A 19,543-nucleotide genomic window follows, 5' to 3' on the forward strand; every position below is an offset into this window, starting at 1 on the left:
AAATGAAATGCCTCGCACGTTGAAAGCACTAACATACTAACTGAATCCGAGGCCGAAACCATCAAACCTAATGCTTAGCAGATGGTTGGTTTTTAGTAAAGATTAGTGTCCTTCTTTCCGTCTATGGTAATTTGCAGTATTCCAAGGACTTCTAATTGGAATAAACATTAAGAGTGAATTTCAGGGCGTTGAGGCTGACAGCAGGTAAGATAGGCCTTGTGTTCTAATTAGAACAAGTTAGTATTTTTAAAATGTCAGTAGAATTAGTATTCTAAGAAAAATCTTAATCATGAAGAAACAAAACATATGGGTGTTCGTATTACTGCAGCATTCAAAAGTATTGGTACCTGGTACTTAGGGACTTGTGCTGGGGCATTTCAGCCGGATCTCTACTGATGCCTGAGGATGATATGCGGGTCCGGTTGGGATGGGCCCTTCTGTCGGCAGATAAAAGATCGTTAGAAAGAACTCTTGACCATGTGCAGGCCAATGTTTTTGGTGTGGCAATAAAGGAAGTAAAAGGACATTCAGGATGCCTGGACTGTCTCTGAAAGGCCAGGACTGGCAGCGTAACACCTGGGAGCTCACATCTCTCAGCTTTTTGTACTAAAAGTATTATAGGAAGGCAATCAAACAGTTCAGTGGAAACTTTAAATACAATAAACCAAACAATTCAACCCTCACAAGCTCCTAAAATCCTAAGACTCTGTCTCGTTTTTGTTTTGTTTTGTTTTGTTTTTTACACCTATTGCACCTGGTCTTCCTAGGTGGTCTCCCATCCAAGTACTAACCAGGCCCGACCCTGCTTAGCTTCCGAGATCAGACGGGATCAGGCACGAGATTCAGGGTGGCATGGCTGTAGACTGGGGTTTTAAATATGGGCACGCAGGTCAAATCTTCTGTAAAGATGAAAGGAAGGGCAGTCTCTTGAAAGAAGACGAAGCTCTTTTCGCAGCGTGGAAATTTCTGGGCCCTGTCTTCTGAGCCTCTGCCTGTGGTATCTCTTCTGTCTTTAGAAAAAGAAGAGCTATTCAGCCTTCTGCTATCAGATTTCTAGGCAGGAAAATTAGGGTCTGGTTATCAGTGCTTCCTCCCTAGGACCTCACTTCTCTCTTCTTGTCCTCTGCAGAAGAATTGCAACAACTGCGGGAACGCTACCATTTTCTGAACGAGGAGTACCGGGCCCTGCAGGAGAGCAACAGCAGCCTCACAGGGCAGCTTGCAGATCTGGAGAGTGAGAGGTACAGCCAAGAGGCTATTGGGGCTCTGTAGGACTGGGCTTTTCCCTGAGTAGAACTGGTGAAGGCAGATGCTGATGCCAGGCTGATGAGCATCCTTCTGCTCCTGGAGAACTGGTCCTTCCCATGGTGTCCAAAGGATCCAGATACGGCCTAGAAGCAGGCTTGGGGATCTAACCCAGTTGTCTAGAACTAGAGTCGAGTGAGTGCTAAAGTTTAGTTTTCTTCTGTTCTAGCCATTGGAGTCTGGTTTGATCTCCTCTAGGGTAGATTGGAAGTGATTCCTTTGTTGTCCACATGGTCTCAATTCAGTCTAGTGGCCTCCAGTTTAGAGCTGGCTTGACATCAGGCCCAGCCTCAAGCTCAACGGGACTTACACTCATAGGGTTTCCCAGAGCCAAACAAGCCTTTGCAGACAGAGGTGCTTGGCACTTTTTCTGTACTCTTCTAGGGTGTTTATTTGAGAGGTAAAACACAATAGAAGACTCTTTACTATCTTTTGCCTAAAATGAAGGCATCGAGACCACACTTGGTAGGTGATGCCAGGCAGCGCTCTCTCCCAAACATGGCTCTGGGGTTCTGGATTACAGGACACGAAGAGCAACAGAAAAATGGCTGCTGGAGTCCCAAACACTAAGGAATATGATGTCGGCAGAGTCTCAGACTTCAGAAATGGATTTCCTGGAGCCTGATCCGGAAACCCAGTTGTTACGACAGCAGCTGCTGGGAGCCGAGGAGCAGATGCACGACATGAAGAACAAGGTAGGGGAGAGAGGCCCCTTTCATTGTCTCTCTCCTGGCCCGTGGGGGAGACATCTCCTTAGACACAGGGCTGACAAAAGAGGCATTGCACGATAGCAGGAGAGAGTGCTCTGGAGCCTTGCTTGCTTGCCTGATGTAAATATTCTCCCAAGCCTGTTCTTGGAGTGCATGTGGTACATGTAGTAAGTCACCTTCTTATTCTGTTCCCCGCAGTGTAAGGAATTGTGTTGTGAGTTGCAAGAGCTACAGCATCATCGCCTGGCCAGTGAGGAGGAGCAGAAGCGGCTGCAGAGGGAGCTCAAGTGCGCACAGAATGAGGTGCTTCGGTTTCAGACTTCCCACAATGCCACCCAGGTAAACACTGATGGGAAGGGACTTTGGGGAGGGCAGAAGGGCCTCCATGGAGTCGCTGCCTCAGGGGAGGATGAACGCAGAGTAAGGCTGTGCCCTCCTGATTCTTGCCCTGCAACCAGGGCTACAGTCTACTGGAGACGTCACATAGCATTGCATTCTAGAAATGCAAGTCATTATTGAGTGTCTGCCTCAGAGAAGAAACCATACCAGAGACCTGTGGGAGCAACTCAAGATGTCTACATCTGGAAAAGAACCAAACTGGTCTGCTATGTCTTGAGAGTAACCATTCTACCCACATCCTCCCCACCACAGAACGAGGAACTGAAGACCAGACTCTGTGCCCTGCAGCAAAAGTATGATGCTAGCCAGGATGAGCAGCATGAGCTCTTGAAGGCACAACTCCAACTTCAAGCTGAGCTCCGGCAGCTCAAAATCATGAAATCATCAGTTGTAGAAAGCCAAAGTGAGAAGGTAACAGCAACCAGAGGTGAGGGGCGACTTAGGTGCTAAGAGCTTTTGGGAAGGTGCATAAGGGTAGAGAGTTAAAACGACTCCAGCCACCGCCTGTGCAGCATCACAGGGGAACTCCGGCCACCCTTGAGTACTACATTAGATGAGAGGAGAGAGGACAACCGGTAAATGAAGGGCAGGAAGAAGTCAATTCTTAGACCGTCCGTGTCTGAGAGCGACTCTGGCAGAAGAGAGAGTTGGGTGGCTTGAGCATCCCAGAGGTACTGCCCAAAGCCCCCTCCACCATAGGAGTTACTGTGCCGGCTGCACAAGCTGCAGCTCCAGTACCAGAACCTCATGTGTGAGAAGGATAAGCTGCTGGACGTGCAGCAGCAACTGCGGGAGGACCTGCAGTACCATGAGGCAGAGGTGCAGCGCCTCAAGGACATCGCAGGCTGCTTCCAAGAGAGCACGGAGAAGGTAAAAGAAGCTTCAAGTGAGGGAGAGGGTAGCAAGGCAGAAGCTTCTGGGAGAGGACTGGTATAAAGGAGGAGTGGGGATGCCAGGAGTTCTGTGGAGTGGCTGTTGGTGAGGAGGATAAAGAAGTGCTTAGTAGAAAGGTATGTCAGAGACTCACGACGCTCTCAGCTTCCTTGGATTTTAAATCTGAAAATGGGCCTATCAAAAAGAAGCCCTTTTTCTTTCCCAATCCCCAAAATGGAAGCCGCAGGAGGTCTCTGTGTAGAGCCTGTTAGGGACAGGTGCGTCTGGGGGAGCCCCCAACGGGATGAAATTGGGACTGGAAGGGACAGGGTAGGATCCCTTTAGCCCCTGTCTGAGAGGAGAGAGTGTAGCCACTGGGGCTCCTGGGGTGATGGCGGGGCCTGCCTTCCCTGCCCCAGAACACAGAGATGCAGTCCCAGCTTGAGGAGATGAAGCAGCTGTACCAGAGCAGCAAAGAGCAGCTGGAACATCAGAAGCACATGTTTGATCAGCTGGAGCAGGACTTCCTGCTCTGCCAGCAGGAGCTGAAGGAGCTCAAGACCACCCAGTCCCTCACAGAGGACAAGGGAAAATGTGCTGATAAGGTAATTGTAATTAAGAGAGGTGAGATCTCCTGGGCACTTCCTCTGGAGAAAGGAGGTAAGGGCAAAAGATGAAGTCATCCATCCGCCCAAGGAGCTTGATGGGCTCTTATCCAACCCCAGCTGAGTGTGGCAAGGCAGGAAACAGAGGCGAGAGTCCCATGCCATTAACTTTAAAACAGTTTGCATTGACCTCGACCCTAGCCACAGCTCGGGATCAGTACATCTGAATCCAGTCTGAACACCTGAAGGTTTTGCACATAATTCCACGTGTAGGGTATCTTGTCATTCGTGGAGAAGAACATACACATAGGCCCATATATATAAATTTTATTGTTAGAACTAGAAAGAGTTCTACACGTACCAGTTTTCTGAGGCAGATTGCAAACACTCTTGTCAGATGGCATGGTCTTGTGCCCAGAACACTGATTGGCTATTAGAAGGACCTAGGCTCTTCCAGGATTTATTCTGTGACTTCAGAGTCATTAAGTCCTCTAAGCTTGAATTTTACCCAATTTAAATTGAACAGAATACTATTATCTTACTTCCTTTTAGTAATAAATCCTGGTAGTGATAAATAAAGCCTTCCTTATTCATTTTCTCTATTTTTCATAGTGTGTAAAATGCAAGTCATTATCAATTACTCTGTGTTGAGCACTTTCAGGATCACCAGTAAGGAAATGGCAAGGTGTTAAAGCGTGGTAGAGAACAGGCACAGGATTTTCAAAAAATGGTGGAACAAGTCACATTCTACCAGAAGACTCAGTAGCTCCTGCCACAGCCAACAGCAGGCCGTGTCCCCAGGGAAAGGCCTTCGGGAGACACAGAAGTGGGGAGGTTATTTTGGGCCCCCTAACAGTCCACCTGCCTTTCTACACCCAGGCTTACATTTCCCCTTTTCCCCATTCCATTCCCACTCAATTTAGGGGCCCAGGGGGTCCATGCCTTGCTCATCACCTCCTCTTCCGGTGGAAGAGGAAAAATGCTGGTGTACAGAGCTAGCTTTTTCTCTCTGGTCACAAAACAGCACTGAGATTAGTCTGAGAAGATTTGGGGTTTGGGAATCACGGCATGATTTAGTCTTCTCAACCCAAATTCGGCAATAGCGCCTACTTTTCTAAAGATTTAAAACACGATTGTGAAAACAAAAATGGGAAAAAATTAGTGTGACATTATGACCGTATTGGTAGGGAGCATACTTAGGTCTAAAAAAAAAATTGAGAGTAATGGGAATAAAAGGAACTAGAATGACCAGCAGGGTAGGAAAATGGCTTATAGCAAAGGAAAGGGCCAGAGGAGAGGGAAGCGGGAAGGGAGAAAGGAGAGGTGTTCATAACACTCCCGCTCAGAATGCTCTTCGAAGTGCCCGGTAAAAGAAATGTAGAGCAGAGCCAAACGGCAATCCCGAGCAGGCTGCTGGCGTCCCCCACTCAGTGAGATGGGTGCGCACGGCGCGTCTCGGGTTGATCGGTACAGGGAGGGAGACCCTGGTCAGGCGTAAGAGGTTAGAGGCTAGCCGCACAGGCAGAGAACCACCTTGCAGAGTAACCGCCCCTCCATGCTCCGCCCCGTCCAGTGTGATGCGCTGCTGTCCAGACTTACAGAATTGCAGGAAAAGTACAAGGCCAGCCAGAAGGAGATGGAGAAGCTGCAGATGGAGCAGTGCGAGCTCCTGGAAGATCAGAGGAGGCTGCAGGAGGAGCAGGGCCAGCTGCAAGAGGAGCTGCACGAGCTCACATTCCCGTTACCCAAATCTGGTCTTGTGCAGAAGGTAACCACAGCCAGGGAATGGCAGCTTACTGTGGAGAAACTGCTTTGAGAGGCTTCCCACGTGTGACTAGGGAAAAAGAAAAGGGTGGAGATCAGATTTTTTCTTTTCCTAACCGACCACTCCTTACTTTTTCACCACTCTTCTCAAACCAGAAAGCTGATTAGGATTGTACACTTCGAAATACGTTTTATGCTCCAGACTCTGTCCAGCATTTTATATTTAGATAATTAGTCCACCTGGAGAAAATATACTTGAAAGCACATTGTAAACTACCGAATGCATCCATATAGACGAGACCTGCTCATTACTAGCAGGTCTCCTCCACAGCAGGGCTCCCTCCACCCCAGGTGGGCTGTGCAGAGCCAAACCAGAGACTCCCAAGGGAAGGGCCCCCGGCGGGAAGGAGGCAGAGGTCTTTCCATGTGGCCGCCACAGTTCCTGCCCCCTTCCTTCCACTGTACTTCGCAGAGTCAGGACCTCCTTTCAAAGTTACAAGACCTGTGTGAACTGCAGCTGCTCTACCAAGGCATGCAGGGAGAGCAGGAAAAACTGGTACACAACCAAGAAGTGTTAATAAAAGAACAGTTAGAGCTGCACGAAAAACTGCATCTTTGCAAAGACTCTCGTTTCCGGGAAGTGTTGGAGAATCTGGAAAGTTCCAAATCGCCTAGGTCCTCAAGATATGGTCAAAACAAGGTAACCATAGCAAGAGGCAGGGACAAGTTTCTGGGGGCAGCAGCATGGCAGGGAAAGGGGCTGCGTGGAAGGGTCCAAGTTTGGGGAGGCTTGTGTTGCCAGGAGGAAGGATGAGGCTGAAGCCCTGACCTGCCCCATCCATGATTGCTCATGGGCTCAGTTAAGATGTGGCTTTAGATGTGGCCCAAAGACCTCACCCCCATGTACGCCCAGCTGCAGCCGTGTGAACACTTAGAACTGGGGTGACCCGAAAGCCTAGAATCACCTGATCATTTGATTCGGTCCCTTCAACATCTCATTTTCCAGATATATAATCCCGCTTCAGTTTTTGCTGGGATTCCTTGGGCCTGACTCGAAAGGTGTCATTCTTTTCTCATGAGCTGGTTGATGGTTGAGAAGTACACTTTTCAAGGATCAAAATCTGTAACCTTTCGGGGTTCTTCCTCAGGCCAATCTGGGACCCTTTATTTCCAAGAGAAGAGGTCCTAGCGTGCGGGAACCTTGGTCCCGACCACGCTGTCTTCGTTAGAACGTTGGCAGCAATAAGAGCCATGTGAGGGGAGTTAGGCACCAGCAGGGGGTCATGCCGTGAGATTTCCATACACTGGTGGAGATTTCCATACGCGTCTTTCGGGTTTGGGGGATGAAGTTGGTCTGAAGTCTAAGTGGGAGTAAGGAGGAATAGATAGATAGTTTCAATTTCGGCAAAATCAGTCCATTCAGATATTAGCCTGGACAGGAAGATCCAGGGAATAGCAGGCGTCCAAACCGAGATTTAGTCAGATTCCAGGAGCATCAGATCTCAGCCTGGGTAACAGAGACCTAAAGCAGGTATAAAATATTTCCTTAACCGGTCAGATCTCATCCTGGGCATCAGCGGCCAAGAAGTCAGTCTCAGAGGGCCTGGGAAACATGCCCAGAGGCCAGATTCAGAGCTGGGGCAGGAGGTATAGGAACTCGTAGTGAGATCTTGGTTCCAAGTCCCCATCTTCTGAGGAAGGAATTCTTCGTCTGCTCACATTCAAGGCCAGGGCTGATTTTAGAATTGGGGGTAGAGAAGGGGCCTGAGTCTAAAGGTCAGGATAATGGGTACACCTGACTGAGGAGAGGGAAGGATAAGGAACCAGAGTGTTCTCGAGGCCCACTCAGCACTGCTCCAAGGAAAGAGAGATGTAACTGAATGCAGAAACAAGAGAAATGAGAGCTTGGAAATCTTGGAGCGTCTGCCCTGGGGAGATTTTCCCCAATGATCAAGAAACTGACACATGCCGGTTACCTGTAGGCTAAGTCGAGGACCTAGACTGTGGTGAGACTGGAGTGTAGGTGTATAGTTCTCTAAAGTGTGCTCTCGGACGTCTGCACCAGGAAGGGTGCAGCTCGGAGGACCGCGGTGTCAGTAACGATACTGTCTCCCTACCCACTCCCGGCAGTCCAAGGTGATCGTCGCTCAGATACGGGTTCTGCAGGATCTGTACGAGACCAGCCAGACTAAGCAGGAACTACTGCAGCAGGAGCAGGGGAGGCTCCAGGAGGAGCAGAAGAGGCTACAGGCTGACTTGCAGCTCTGCCTGGAAGAAATGCAGTTGCTCCAAGCCCAGTCCCCGTCTATAAAAATGAGCCTCGAGTCCAGCAAGAAAAATAGCACAGCCAACAGCAGTGAGATCTGTGAAAAGACTGACAATAACAACCTTGATGACAACGAGAGCTATCAGAAGAGTTACAGGAGCTCCCAGGCCAGCGATGAGAGCTTTCTCAAGAGCTACTACAGTACCACCAGCGAGACCTGTGTGAAGAGCCACCACACCACCATCAGCAGCAGTGGCAATAGCTCTGACACCTTTTACAAGAGTTATGTCACCAGCAGCACTGAAGACGCATCTGCTGAAGCTGAAGATATAGAGGTAAAAGCAGGCAGATGACAGGTCAGGCAAGGAAAGAAGGTTCTTGTCTTATTAAGACGTAAGTCACTGGGGAAGGGCACAGAAGGAAGGTGGGCAGTGGGGTCAGAGCTGAGCTGGGTAGCTTGCTGGAAGTAAAGGAGGCACGCCGCCCATCTAGTCTGGAGAGCTTTCTGTCTGGATGGAGGTCTAGGGTGCAGGACTTTTCATCAGCACAGTCACGGTGCTCGCTATGGGAAGAAATACAGGATCCCTCTGGGCAGCTTCAGGTCCTATGGCCATTGTTTTGTACCCAAGGAAGGGCTTAGCAAGGAGAGTGGGGTGGAGGGCAGGTGCATTCCAGGGTGCCGTCATTACTCCCCCACCCTCCACAGCACTTTGAGGAAATGGTCTCCAAGGTGCTGGTCAAGCTGCAAGGGGTGCAGGCCATGTACCAGTTCAGCCAGGAGGAGCACGACCTGCTGCAGGAGAGGATGAGGAAGCTGCTGGACAAACAGAAGCTGCTGAAGGAAGAGCTGGATGCCTGTGAAAAAGAATTCAAGGAGTGCATGGAGGGCCTTGGGAAACCTGTTGCCTCCCAAAACGACAAGAACGAGGTAACTGCTTTCAGGGAGGCAGGGTTTCTTGTGGGAGACCCTGGAGCCAGAGGAGGTCGTAGCCATTCAAAGAGGCTGAGGAGAGAGGGTCAGGAGCTCACTGCCCCGCTCTCTGCACGGCTGTTCGCTTCCTGGTCAGATGGACAGAACAAGGACTGAATCCCGGGAGGCCCGGCGTCTGCTGTGTTGCTGATGGACGTTTCCCAGGTGCCCACAGTACTGGCATTCGCTGATCATCAGGACCCTTTGAATAATTTTTTCTTTTTTCCCTATGCCACTTCTGTTCTCTGTTTTGCTCTGTGTCCTACAGCACTTCTGGTAGAGTTGTATTTTTTTCCCCATCCATTTTCTTTAGTTATTTTGTGTGTATTTGTCTTTGTGTCTTCAACTAGATTGTAAGCCCCTCAAGGACAGGGCCATGTGTCCTTCTCTTGGATCTCTCATAATGCCAAGAAGAGTACTCTGCATCCGCTAGCAATGGGACGGAAGGCATTGTCTCTGACCAAGAGCAGTCCACAGTCCAGTGGGGGTCACTGTGTGCACATGGGAGAGGCTCAGAGCAGTAGACACGTGGGCCTAGGTTGCTTCGTATTGGTACTTGCCAAGGAGACCCTGGTGTGCTGCCAGAAGTCAGAAAAGAGAACTGGAGACTAGGAGGCAGGGTTGGGACTTGCCTCTTTTTCCAGGAAGAGGTGCAAGTGCCCAGGTACATTCTCAGGAGTGTACGATGCCGTTCCTTAGATGATTGTACTTAGTACAGAGAGAAATAGCTTGGGTGAAGTAAGAGTGCCCATCAAAAATCACTATAGAATAAACCCTGAGGTTCAGAAGGGGTAGCCAGATAGTTAGTTATTCCCCAGACAGATCACAGTAAAGATGTAATTTAAATCATCCTTTTTGCATCACGTTAGATATAAATGATCAGATACCTCAAGTTACGGAGGAGCTCTCTGTACAACTGCGTTAGAGGATCATTTTCCACCGTTTTGTGTTTTCTTTATTATCTATTTCCCCGTGAGCTCCAGCAGGGACATTTCTGAGGCAGTGACCCCCAGGCAGGGCCCAGGAGTCCCGCATAGGCCCGGCTGTGGGTAACTGGCCCTCCACTACCAACAGATCAAAGAACTCCAGAGCAAGCTGCGGGAGCTGCAGCTGCAGTACCAAGCCAGCATGGATGAGCAGGGGCGGCTCCTGGCAGTGCAGGAACACCTGGAGGGGCAGCTGCAGTGCTGCCAGGAGGAGCTTCGCCAGCTCAAAGAGAAGCGGTCTTCTGTTGCCAAAGAAACCGAGGGAAAGAATAGCAGTAAGAACTTGAACAAGAACGCCAATGGGGTTAAAAATAAAAAGGCGTCCAAGGCAAGCCTGCAGAGTTCTAAGGGCAGCCGTGAGTCTGAAAAGGTGAGTAGGACCTATGCAGCCAGATAAGCAGAAAGGTAGAGGAGATCCTGGGAAGAAAAGTCATCTCTGCCACCATTCTGACCAGGTAGGCGTTTGTAGAGAAGCTCCTGGGGTCTCTAAGGTGTCTAGAGTAGTTTCATCTTAGTAGCAATTGGCTACTAAGTGGTGCCCCCTTTTCCTGTGAAGTTAAGGGGAGAGTGGAATCCAGGCCACTCGTATCTGGAGTTACAGCCCCAAAGGACCACAGCCCCTAGGCTGGACATCTGCTTCAGTTAACCTAGCCCAATTCTCTGGGGCCCCTGTTCTTCCCGGGTCACACGCCCAAGAGAAGGACCAAACGGATGAAAAGAGGAATTTATTCCAAGCACTCGTGCGCACATATGTGAAAGAGGACTGGGCAAAACAGGAGTCGCCACGTGGGGGTAGCAAGAGCAGTCGAGGTGCAGAGCTCGAGGATCTGGCAGCTAGCCATCTGGAGTGGCGAATGGCCGGCTAGACGCATCGCCCCTGGAGCCTGGGCGTGACTGCCCCCCACACTGCTTGCAGGGAGGACCATGGGTCCCAGATGCAGTGCTGGGAAGCACAGTGTTTTTGAGATAGTTCAGCACAGCCTCGAGGGCACGGATCTTCCCAGGTAACAGCATCCCCTGTCCTGCCCCACCTCCGCCCCACAGAGTCTGGAGGTGGTGCTGTACTACAAGGCCAGCCACAGGGATTTAGATGATCTGACAAAAGAGGGAAAGAAAGAGGATACGGAGGACGAAAACAAGGAAGAAATCGAAGAGGAATCGAAGGAGTCCTGGGATGAACTAGTTTCTGAGCCCCCAGACCCGACAGAAATAAAGTCCGTAGAAGGTGAGGAGGGCCTCGAAGACTCCCAAGACCAGGAGGAGAAGGAAGAGGACGACAACTCTTCCCCTGAAGCTTCAGAGGAAAACAACCCCCTCAAAATTTCCGAGAGCAGAAAGGTAACCGCAGCCAAAGGCTGGATCAAGTGGGAAGCGGGCCCTTGGGCTCAGGCGCCTCAGTGTTCAGGGCGACCCAGCCCCAGGATGGACTTCTGTGGGTGGAGAGGCCAGCGAGCTCTGAGGCATAGCCCTCGGGGAAGGCAGAAATGGAGCCAGGTTTGGAGAGAGTGGTCTCTCTGCGGGAAATGGCAAACATAGGCCAATATGCCATGGAACTGTCCCGCAAAGGCCACCTTTGCTGGGAACCAAGGTGGGGTCACTGGAGTCCTACCTGATTTCATTTGCATGGTATCCCTGTGACTTACGTCAGGAGGGAGGCTGCCAGAACGAGGCCTTCCATCAGCCCGCGGCAGTCACTCAGTCCTTCTCCACGGTGCCCTGTCAAGTTTGACCTTTGTTGTTGCTGCTATTAGGAGTGGGTGGGGGGCTGGCATCATCCACTGGGCTCTATGAGGCATGAGGGTGGGGGCCTGGGTGATCAGAAGTGGTAGTCAAAATAGTTCTATCCGTACAGCAGGGGCATTGATCAGTCCGGGGAGACCAGCCTGGACCCTAACCTTTTAGTCGCTGGATCTTGAAAGGCTGGGGTGGGAATGTCCCGTACAAAAGCGTGTCTGCGTTTTAACAACCGATACATTGGTCCAAGTACGTACCAGCTGAATTCCTGCTGTGGTTGAGGCCAACTGGGGCTCTGGCTCTCTGAGGAGTTCGAGTCCTTCCCGAATAAGCCCTCAGTTCACAGGCCAGGTTCTTTCTGCCTCTCTAAACGCAGGGGAAGAAAATCAGTCTCTTGTGGCGGGGTGTCCAGCAAGCTTTAAGGCTATCTGGGATTTTCTGGCAGTTCGGTCTGCAGCACTGGCTTCGGATCCAGCGTGCAGCCCTCTCAAGCTTGTGGCAGACCACGGCTTCGGGAGCTGAGAGCGGGAGCAGTCACAGCCCCTCAGTGTTGTATTTCTTCGACTCCATCGTATTCCACCACATTCTGGTTCAGAGCCTCGTAGATTTCCTGGCCTTGGGTGCCACATTTCTGAATGCCAGACCTGATTTTTTTTTACATCGAAGTCGAGCACATTCTTGGCGTCAGCATATGAAGGTGTCCTTTCGGCGCAGTGGGTCCTGTATCTTTTGCAGGCATCTCTACTGGCAATGTGTCACCGCCTGCAAACTCACTTTCTCTCTGGAAGATTGTTGCAGTGAAAGAACTAGCTCTTCTCCGCTGTTAGCTTGTTTGAGTGCATTTTGTCTCTACCACAGCATTACACTCCTAGGGCATCGTAGGGACCAGAGCCCACAACACTGAGGGACTTGATGGAAAGCAGCCAGAACAAGGGGCTAACAGAGACATGTAGCCGGGCAGGAGACGAGTGCTTCCTAGGGTGACCCAGGCAGAGTTTACATCGTACTCATCTGCAGAGCCCAGCTTTACTTTGCCAGAGATTCACCGTTTTAGTTACTGACCTATGGGAGAGGTCTAGGTGCAGATCACCCCTGCTTAACAAAGATATGAGAGGGATACAACAAGCCAGAAAGCCGGAGCCATCGCCTGATTGGGACCTCAGCTGCTGCTAAACCCATTTCATTTTGCATCTTCTGGAGGCTCCCGGTGGGAAGAACCAGGCCCGGGTAACAGAGAAACATTCTGCCGCTCCCACGGACCACTTGTTTAACCTCTGATCTCTCTCTGTTTTCCTTTTGTTTTCTCATCTTCGTTATCTGTTGGATTCATGTGTGTTGTGTCTTTTTGCCACCTCTCATCTCCTGGCCTCTCGTTGTGCTTCTTTCTCGTTTGATCTGTTGCAGCCATCCCCTGCCCCCAATCCCCCCATCTTCTCCTTGCCTCTCGTAGGCCTGGTGGTCATATCGGCTTTGCTCTGGTGCTGGTGGGCCGAGACGTCGTCCTAACACAGGTACTGGTATTGCGTCTTCTCCTTCGGAGGGATAGAGGGAGGGTGCAGGTTGCCCTGGCCTCTTCTCTTTCCCTTCTCTCTGAGCCGCTTGCTTCTTGCTTTTGCTGTTTTAAAACAGGCATTACGCAGGTCTGAGATTTAGCCCTAGTTTTGCCTCGGGCTCCTGCAAAGCCCATGACATGTCTTCATAGCCCATACGGAGTTAGAATGCTTCCCGTTGACATGGTTTGAATTTCTGTCTTCTCACTGGGAAAAATTTGGATGAGCCCAGCGCTGTGGCTACTTTCAAAGCTGCCTGACTACTTCCCACGAGCTGATGTCTGTCTGCAAGGCTGGCCTGGGTGCTCTTTGTCTCTGCTTTGCCCCAGAGCCAAGCTCTCTCTGTTGTCGCTACCCAGGATGTCAGAATAAGGAGTCACTGCTTCCCCTGTTGTGTGAGAGAGGAGGGCAACTTCAATTCGTCCTTCAACCTTGGGGAAAATGAGACCGAAACCCCTCCATATTACTTTCTACTGAGAAGTTCTCTGATTTGGAGCTTCTTGTCTCCAGAAAAATCAGAACGAGAGTGCCGGGAAATATTTCCTAGTTCTTTGGTTTATCCCTTTCGGGGGCTGGATTCTGCTGTACCTGGCTTTCCAAGCTGGGCTTTCTGGAGAGAATGTGGTATTGGTGAAACATTTACCCCAAGCGGAGATGCAAGCGTTTTGGGGGAACTGAGACTGGTACGTGCTGGGCGCCTTCCAGTTGGCCAGTCCGTGTAATCTGGTCTGTCGACGGGATACCAAATTCAGGAGGCGGAATGTGGTCTTATGGCCCAGTGTAGAACCCTAGGGTTCCACCTGTCTTCTGGAGTTTGTAGGCTGTTCTCTCTTGGCCTTCGTTGGCTCCTTTCTCATGCTGCCCCTGCCACGTCCACTCCCCAACCCTCTCTCCTCACATCCCGGGAGATGGAGTGTAGTTGGCTTAACGGCTTAGGTTCGGAGTGGCAACTGAAGCACATGGCGGTAGCTCTTACCAACATTTCCTTTTCTCTCCTTCATTCCCACTCTCACTTTTATTTTCTCTTCAAATGCTTCTTTCTATCTTTTAGACATTCCGGTTATGCCCGCAATCTTTACCTCTTTAGTGACGGGGTCTCTCCCTGCACCTGTTCTCCCCTGTACACTTCCCGATTTCTAAGTCCCTGTAGGATGACCCGGAGCACTCAGGCATAACCTTTCACCGACTCAGACTCTAAGGACTTAACTTTAGCAACAGATAAAATTCCAATCCTGTTTCCTCTTATCATCTCTCCTCATTTCGAGAGATTTTCTTTGGTCGCTTCCAAGTAATTAGGAAGACATCATATTTCTCTTTATTCAGCTCCGGATCACGTTAGCTCTCTCGATAATTAATATCACATTGTTAACTTCAAATAATGTTTATACAACCCCTTTGCACAGTGCATGTGCCAAGCCTCCCCTCCCCCTTACCCGTAGTTGATTTTTTAGATCCAAGGCAGAATTTTTCATGTATCCCTATTAGAGATAAACCATTGATCTAACCTGTGAAGTTTTTTGTGTTTTGTTTGTTTGTTTGTTTGTTTGTTTGTTTTTTAATTCTCGACTCTGGTCTCAAAATATTCCCTTTCCCTACCATCTTCACATCATCATCCTCAGGGGTGAGAAGCCCACCCTCATATCCTCATTTACGTTACAGAGGAGGGCCGAGCCTCTCAAGTGTCATCTCTCCAGGCTCTTTTATCCACCTTATTGGTCACATCATAAACTGTGCTGTCATCCTACTCTCATTTCTTCATATTTTCTCCAGTGATACCCTGGAAAACTTTGTCAAACACCTTTTTGTTTGTTTGTAAGAATATTTATTCAAGAAAAAAGAAGTCTTTTGAAAATTAAAATTGACAATATATCAGATCGAGGTGTACAGTATAGCGGTTAGACATTTATATAGTTTACAAAGTGATCTCTCTGATAAGTCTGGTACCTATCTGACACCACACGTAGTTATTACAATATTACTGACTCTATTCCCTATGTTGTACTTCACATCCCCAGGACTGTTTTGTAACTACCGATTTGTAATTCTTAATCTTTTCACCTTTTACACCCCGCCCCCCCAACCCCGCCCCCCATCTGACAGCCATCAGTATCTATGAATTTGTTTCTGTTGTAAACACCTTGATTAAGGCTAAAATATGATTTTCTTGATCCGTGAATTTAGTAACCCAGCCTGAAAGGAGTGACATGACTTAGCCCTCTGTGACACCCAAACCAGCCCTCTGTGCAGCCTGTCTGGAATCTTGCCTCTGCCCGGCGTAAAGGGCACCGGTTCTCACTTGCGGGCTTCAGCTCTTTCCCCTTAAGACCATCAGATGGACATTTTTAGCAGTGCGCACTAGGATGTAATCATCTGCACATGTAAATATTTTTCCTAGCTCCCTTATCAGATATTGTCGTACATGAATTGCTCTGTATACCCACCTCCGGCATTGTTTTTGCTTTCCATTTCATAGCTTATGTCCTTTTTAGTAACTATTTCTATAAGGAAGTTTTTTTGTTGTTCTTTATAAGTTGGCTTAAAATCTTCTTTTCAGATCCCTCATTCTCTGAGCAAATGCATTCTTAGCATCAATGGGCTGTATTCATCCTTACTTTTGTTACTTTTCCTCATAGCTTACAACTAAAAACCCAAATTCTGTCTTTCAAGTAGTACAGCAAAAAAAAGTACTGAAAATGGGAACTATTTCCCCAAGTATGTATTTTCTTGTCCAAGATTTCATGTTCCCTAAATGATGTTTTTTGTTGTCCCACGAATCAGCAGGATTTGCTATGGTCAGCAGAGCCTGGAAGCCTCCGCCCTCTAGTACATGCTTAGGAAGTCAGTCGACACACCCAGCGGCTGGGGGTGTTTTAATGACCCTGGCTGGCATTTGCCTCCCAGGGCCAGTGACCAGCTTCCGCAAATTTCCTTGAGCCAGCATCATTCTCCACGAAGGGTTTGGGCTGCCTAAGAGCCCCATGTTTGCCTGCACTCTGTGGCACACCTTCTCCACTTCCCCCGTCAGTCTAAACATCCTCTTGACTCTTGAGTTCATTCTCTTCCATGAAACTAATGAGGTGCTATTGCTTTTCCCAAAGGCCCACATTTTTTTTTTTTTTTTTTTTTTTTTTTGCCGTGGAGTTTGATCCTTTCTCAACTGCACCCATTTGGATACTCTGAAATCTGACTCACGCGGGAACTGGTATTCTCATTCTGTGGGGCATGCTTACAGGCAGTCACCTCGGGTGATACACATAGTATTGTTCCAGGATTCTAGTGGTGCCAGGACTCAGACGGCACTGTCTCCAGTGGTTACCCAGGAGGTAAGAGGGACCGGACCATGATGGTCCTGAGGTGTCTCCAGCACCAGTAGGCAGGGGATCTCTGGCTTAGGGAAGGGTTCAGAAGGCCAGGCACTACTCACCATTTGTCTTTGGTCCCCACAGAACATGTTTGGGATGTGGAAGCCTATGGTGTTCTTGGCTCTTGCAGCTGTGGCTCTGTATGTGTTACCCAACATGCGACAGCAGGAGACAGAGTTCTGCCTCATGGAGTGATGGCAGACCTGGGCCAGCCAAGGGGGCAGATCCCCAGTGGCTACTACCCTCAGCTTTGGGCAGGACACACTGTGCCAGAGCCCCCACTCCACCCATATGTCTCCCATGTGTCCCCATCTTCTTAGCCTCAGTCACCCAGGCTGGAAAGGCTTATGGGGAGCTAGCTGCTGGCTCCCATCTCCTCCTGCCTTGTATAAGAACTTGAGTTCCTTGTAATTAAATATCAACCTAACTACATAAGACTTTGTGGCTTTTTTATTTGTTAAATACCTCACAACACAACCAGAACAGAGCGGTTCCCCTTAAGCCAGGTACCTCGCAGAGGATCTGGCTCCTAAATGTGATTTCTCACTCTACAGATGACCTCAGAAATGAGGCTGGCTCCTTGTGCTGCCAGCCGAAGCACAGATGGATTGGTCTTTGCATATTAACCTAATCTCAAGGAACTCGCCTGGGCACACAGAAATGGAATGAACTGGGTACTTTGTGCGAGAGGGACCCAATGACCTGCCCGTAGGTTCTGTGCCCACACCTATCTCCTGCGAGAAGGATGCCCTGAGATCTGTGTGGAGCCTTCGTGGCTTAGTCCTATGACTTCTCAAGGGATTTGCTCTCAGAGATGACTTATTAATCACTCAGGGCCTTGGCTGTAAACAGGTGGCACACTCAAAAAGCTTTAACTGAAGAGTTTAATGAAGGGACAATGTACAGAAGGCAGAGCTAGGAGAACCAACCAAGAATAGTGAAGTCCCCAAGCACCAGCAACAGTGGATAGTGACTATTACCCCAGGCCTGAAGCAGGAAAAGGGGAGGAAGCAAGAGCTTGAGACCTAAAAAGGGCCCCCAGATACGCATGGTGGCCACAGGGGGATAGTAAGGTGGCCTTTACCACAATGAAGTTTATGTACTCCCCAACCCTCCTCCCACCTGCCAGTTTCCTGTTGGTAACTGATCCCAACTGGGAGCCAGAGAGCAGAGGTGCCCAGGTGACATCATCTTTTGAGGTCAGCTTCCTGGAGTTCAGAGTGGGACAGAGGATTGAGAGTGGGTCTCAGTAGGGACAAGCAGAACGATGATGATTTATGAGTGTCCTCGTGATTGGTTCTTATCACGAATGTTTCCATTTGAAAGCCCCCAAGTATATTCACAAGCCACAGTGGACAGAATGGCCCCCATGACTGCTAGTTTTCCGGGACCCCTCTCTCTGCCTCATTTCCACCTGATGCCAGAGAATTCTGTCTCACGCATCCAAATAATCCAAAGCAACCTATAGCGCATGTAGAGTGGTGGGCACTGCTGAGCACTAAATGAATTTATTTCTTCCCTAGCTTTTCCTTGGGGGAGTAGCAAGGACATTTAGAATTTAAAGTTGTGTGCAGCCTAGAAGAGTGACAAGGCCGAATTGGGAGTCCGTCCTAGTGGGCATGGGACTAGTGCTGAAATCGTGATCAGCCCCTATAAACGAGGCCACACCTAGGCAGATCGAGGGCAGTGCCACATGTCCCTTTTGCCTCCCTCTGAATGACTATCCTTTGAACATAGTACTGACCTAGCCCCTCACTACTTGAAGAGTAACTCACGAACCTGCAGCATCAGCATTTTGAGTTTGTTAGGCAGAATCTCCAGCCCCACCTCAGAACTACTGACACAGAATCTGCATTTTAACAAGATTCTCAGTTGATTAGTGTGCACAAGTGAGAAGATCTGTGTGTGAGCAGATCATTAGTGGGGAGCACTGTCCTCAGTTATATTAGATTGTGTGTTCTCAGTTGTAACCTAATTGAAGAAATTCCTTCACAACCCACTTGGTGCCACTGACCCCTTGCTGTTGAGTGTAATGAAACCCTGCTTTTCATCCACTTTACTCTGGCCACCAGTTGGCCAGAGAACATATTTGGTAGAAAAGACTGGAAGGTTACCTACCGCCAAAGAACACTGACTTAACTTGGAATTAGAAGTCAAGGCGGAGGTCATGGCCTGGTAGGCATTCGGCCCCAAGTCAGGACTTTATCCGGTCCTTCCCGGGCCTGAATCTAGAGCCTGGGAAATGACAAGAAAATGGCTCTGCTTTCCCCCAGCCTTTTTGCTTAGAATACAGAGCTCTTCTCTTCAGGACACTTGCCCCTGATGGCTCATTTTAGAATGCCTTCTAGGCTTTGACTCCTGGGTCTTATTGATACGCTGTTACCAGAGGAGACTAAAGAGGTCTCTCTGTGTTGAATGTCACTTTGAACTGGCTGTGAGTCTACAGGGGTGTCTTCTAGAAGCCACAGGCAGTTCATGCACCCAGGCCGAGGTACAAAATAGAACCAGGACTCCAAACACCTTCAGGGGCCTCCATTTCCAGCTCTGCTGCCCTCCTAACTGCTTCCTTTTTGCCGTGTCCCAGCACGACAGCCCGCTCTGCTTTCCCTTCCCAGGCTACGTGGCAGAGCACACCACCCGCCACTCCTGTCAAGGACCAGCTGCTATTGGGGGGCAGGTTCTAAAGATCAGAAGTACTCCGGTTCTGATTCCGGCAGGTGGAATAATAAGATTCAGGGAAGGGAAGACCTGGAATAGGATGGAGATCCTGGCAATGGGCTCTGCCAGGGATAGAGACAGCTGGGAGGAAGGCCTAGTTCACCAGAACCCACATGGTTCCCAAGATACTAGCAGAGAAAGCAGACTATTTTTCCTAATGACCTATTAGCTGCCAGGCACCAGGCTAATCATTTCATGTTACCTCCTTTCATCTTCATACATAAAAAATTGCTATGAGAACACACTGTTAAGTCCATTTTACAGTTGAGAAAACTGAGTTACATTACCCACCCAAGGTTAC

General features: G+C 49.4%; 1 protein-coding gene and 1 pseudogene across 5 annotated transcripts in view; one reads left to right on the plus strand and one right to left on the minus strand.

Moving 5' to 3' along the window:
- CCDC136 (coiled-coil domain containing 136) overlaps positions 1-16,850 on the plus strand; it is a 28,708-nt gene extending 11,858 nt beyond the window's left edge. For 2 of the 5 annotated variants that reach the window (XM_023528912.1, XM_023528913.1), the window contains 12 exons: positions 1,130-1,241; positions 1,829-2,000; positions 2,214-2,354; positions 2,667-2,825; positions 3,114-3,284; positions 3,707-3,892; positions 5,466-5,660; positions 6,129-6,356; positions 7,787-8,257; positions 8,629-8,850; positions 9,967-10,248; positions 10,923-15,120. In XM_023528912.1, the coding sequence (XP_023384680.1) occupies positions 1,130-1,241; positions 1,829-2,000; positions 2,214-2,354; positions 2,667-2,825; positions 3,114-3,284; positions 3,707-3,892; positions 5,466-5,660; positions 6,129-6,356; positions 7,787-8,257; positions 8,629-8,850; positions 9,967-10,248; positions 10,923-11,414 (2,831 nt within the window). In that variant the 3' untranslated portion in view covers positions 11,415-15,120. Of the gene's footprint in view, positions 1-1,129; positions 1,242-1,828; positions 2,001-2,213; positions 2,355-2,666; positions 2,826-3,113; positions 3,285-3,706; positions 3,893-5,465; positions 5,661-6,128; positions 6,357-7,786; positions 8,258-8,628; positions 8,851-9,966; positions 10,249-10,922; positions 15,121-16,608 lie in introns of those variants that run through there. The other 3 variants (XM_011357193.2, XM_011357195.2, XM_011357194.2) reach the window with 3 other exon arrangements.
- LOC111738014 lies at positions 743-864 on the minus strand (annotated as a pseudogene).
- Positions 16,851-19,543: the final 2,693 nt, after the last annotated feature.

Source organism: Pteropus vampyrus, unplaced genomic scaffold (genome assembly GCF_000151845.1).
Source record: "Pteropus vampyrus isolate Shadow unplaced genomic scaffold, Pvam_2.0 Scaffold33, whole genome shotgun sequence".
Lineage (NCBI taxonomy): Eukaryota > Metazoa > Chordata > Mammalia > Chiroptera > Pteropodidae > Pteropus > Pteropus vampyrus.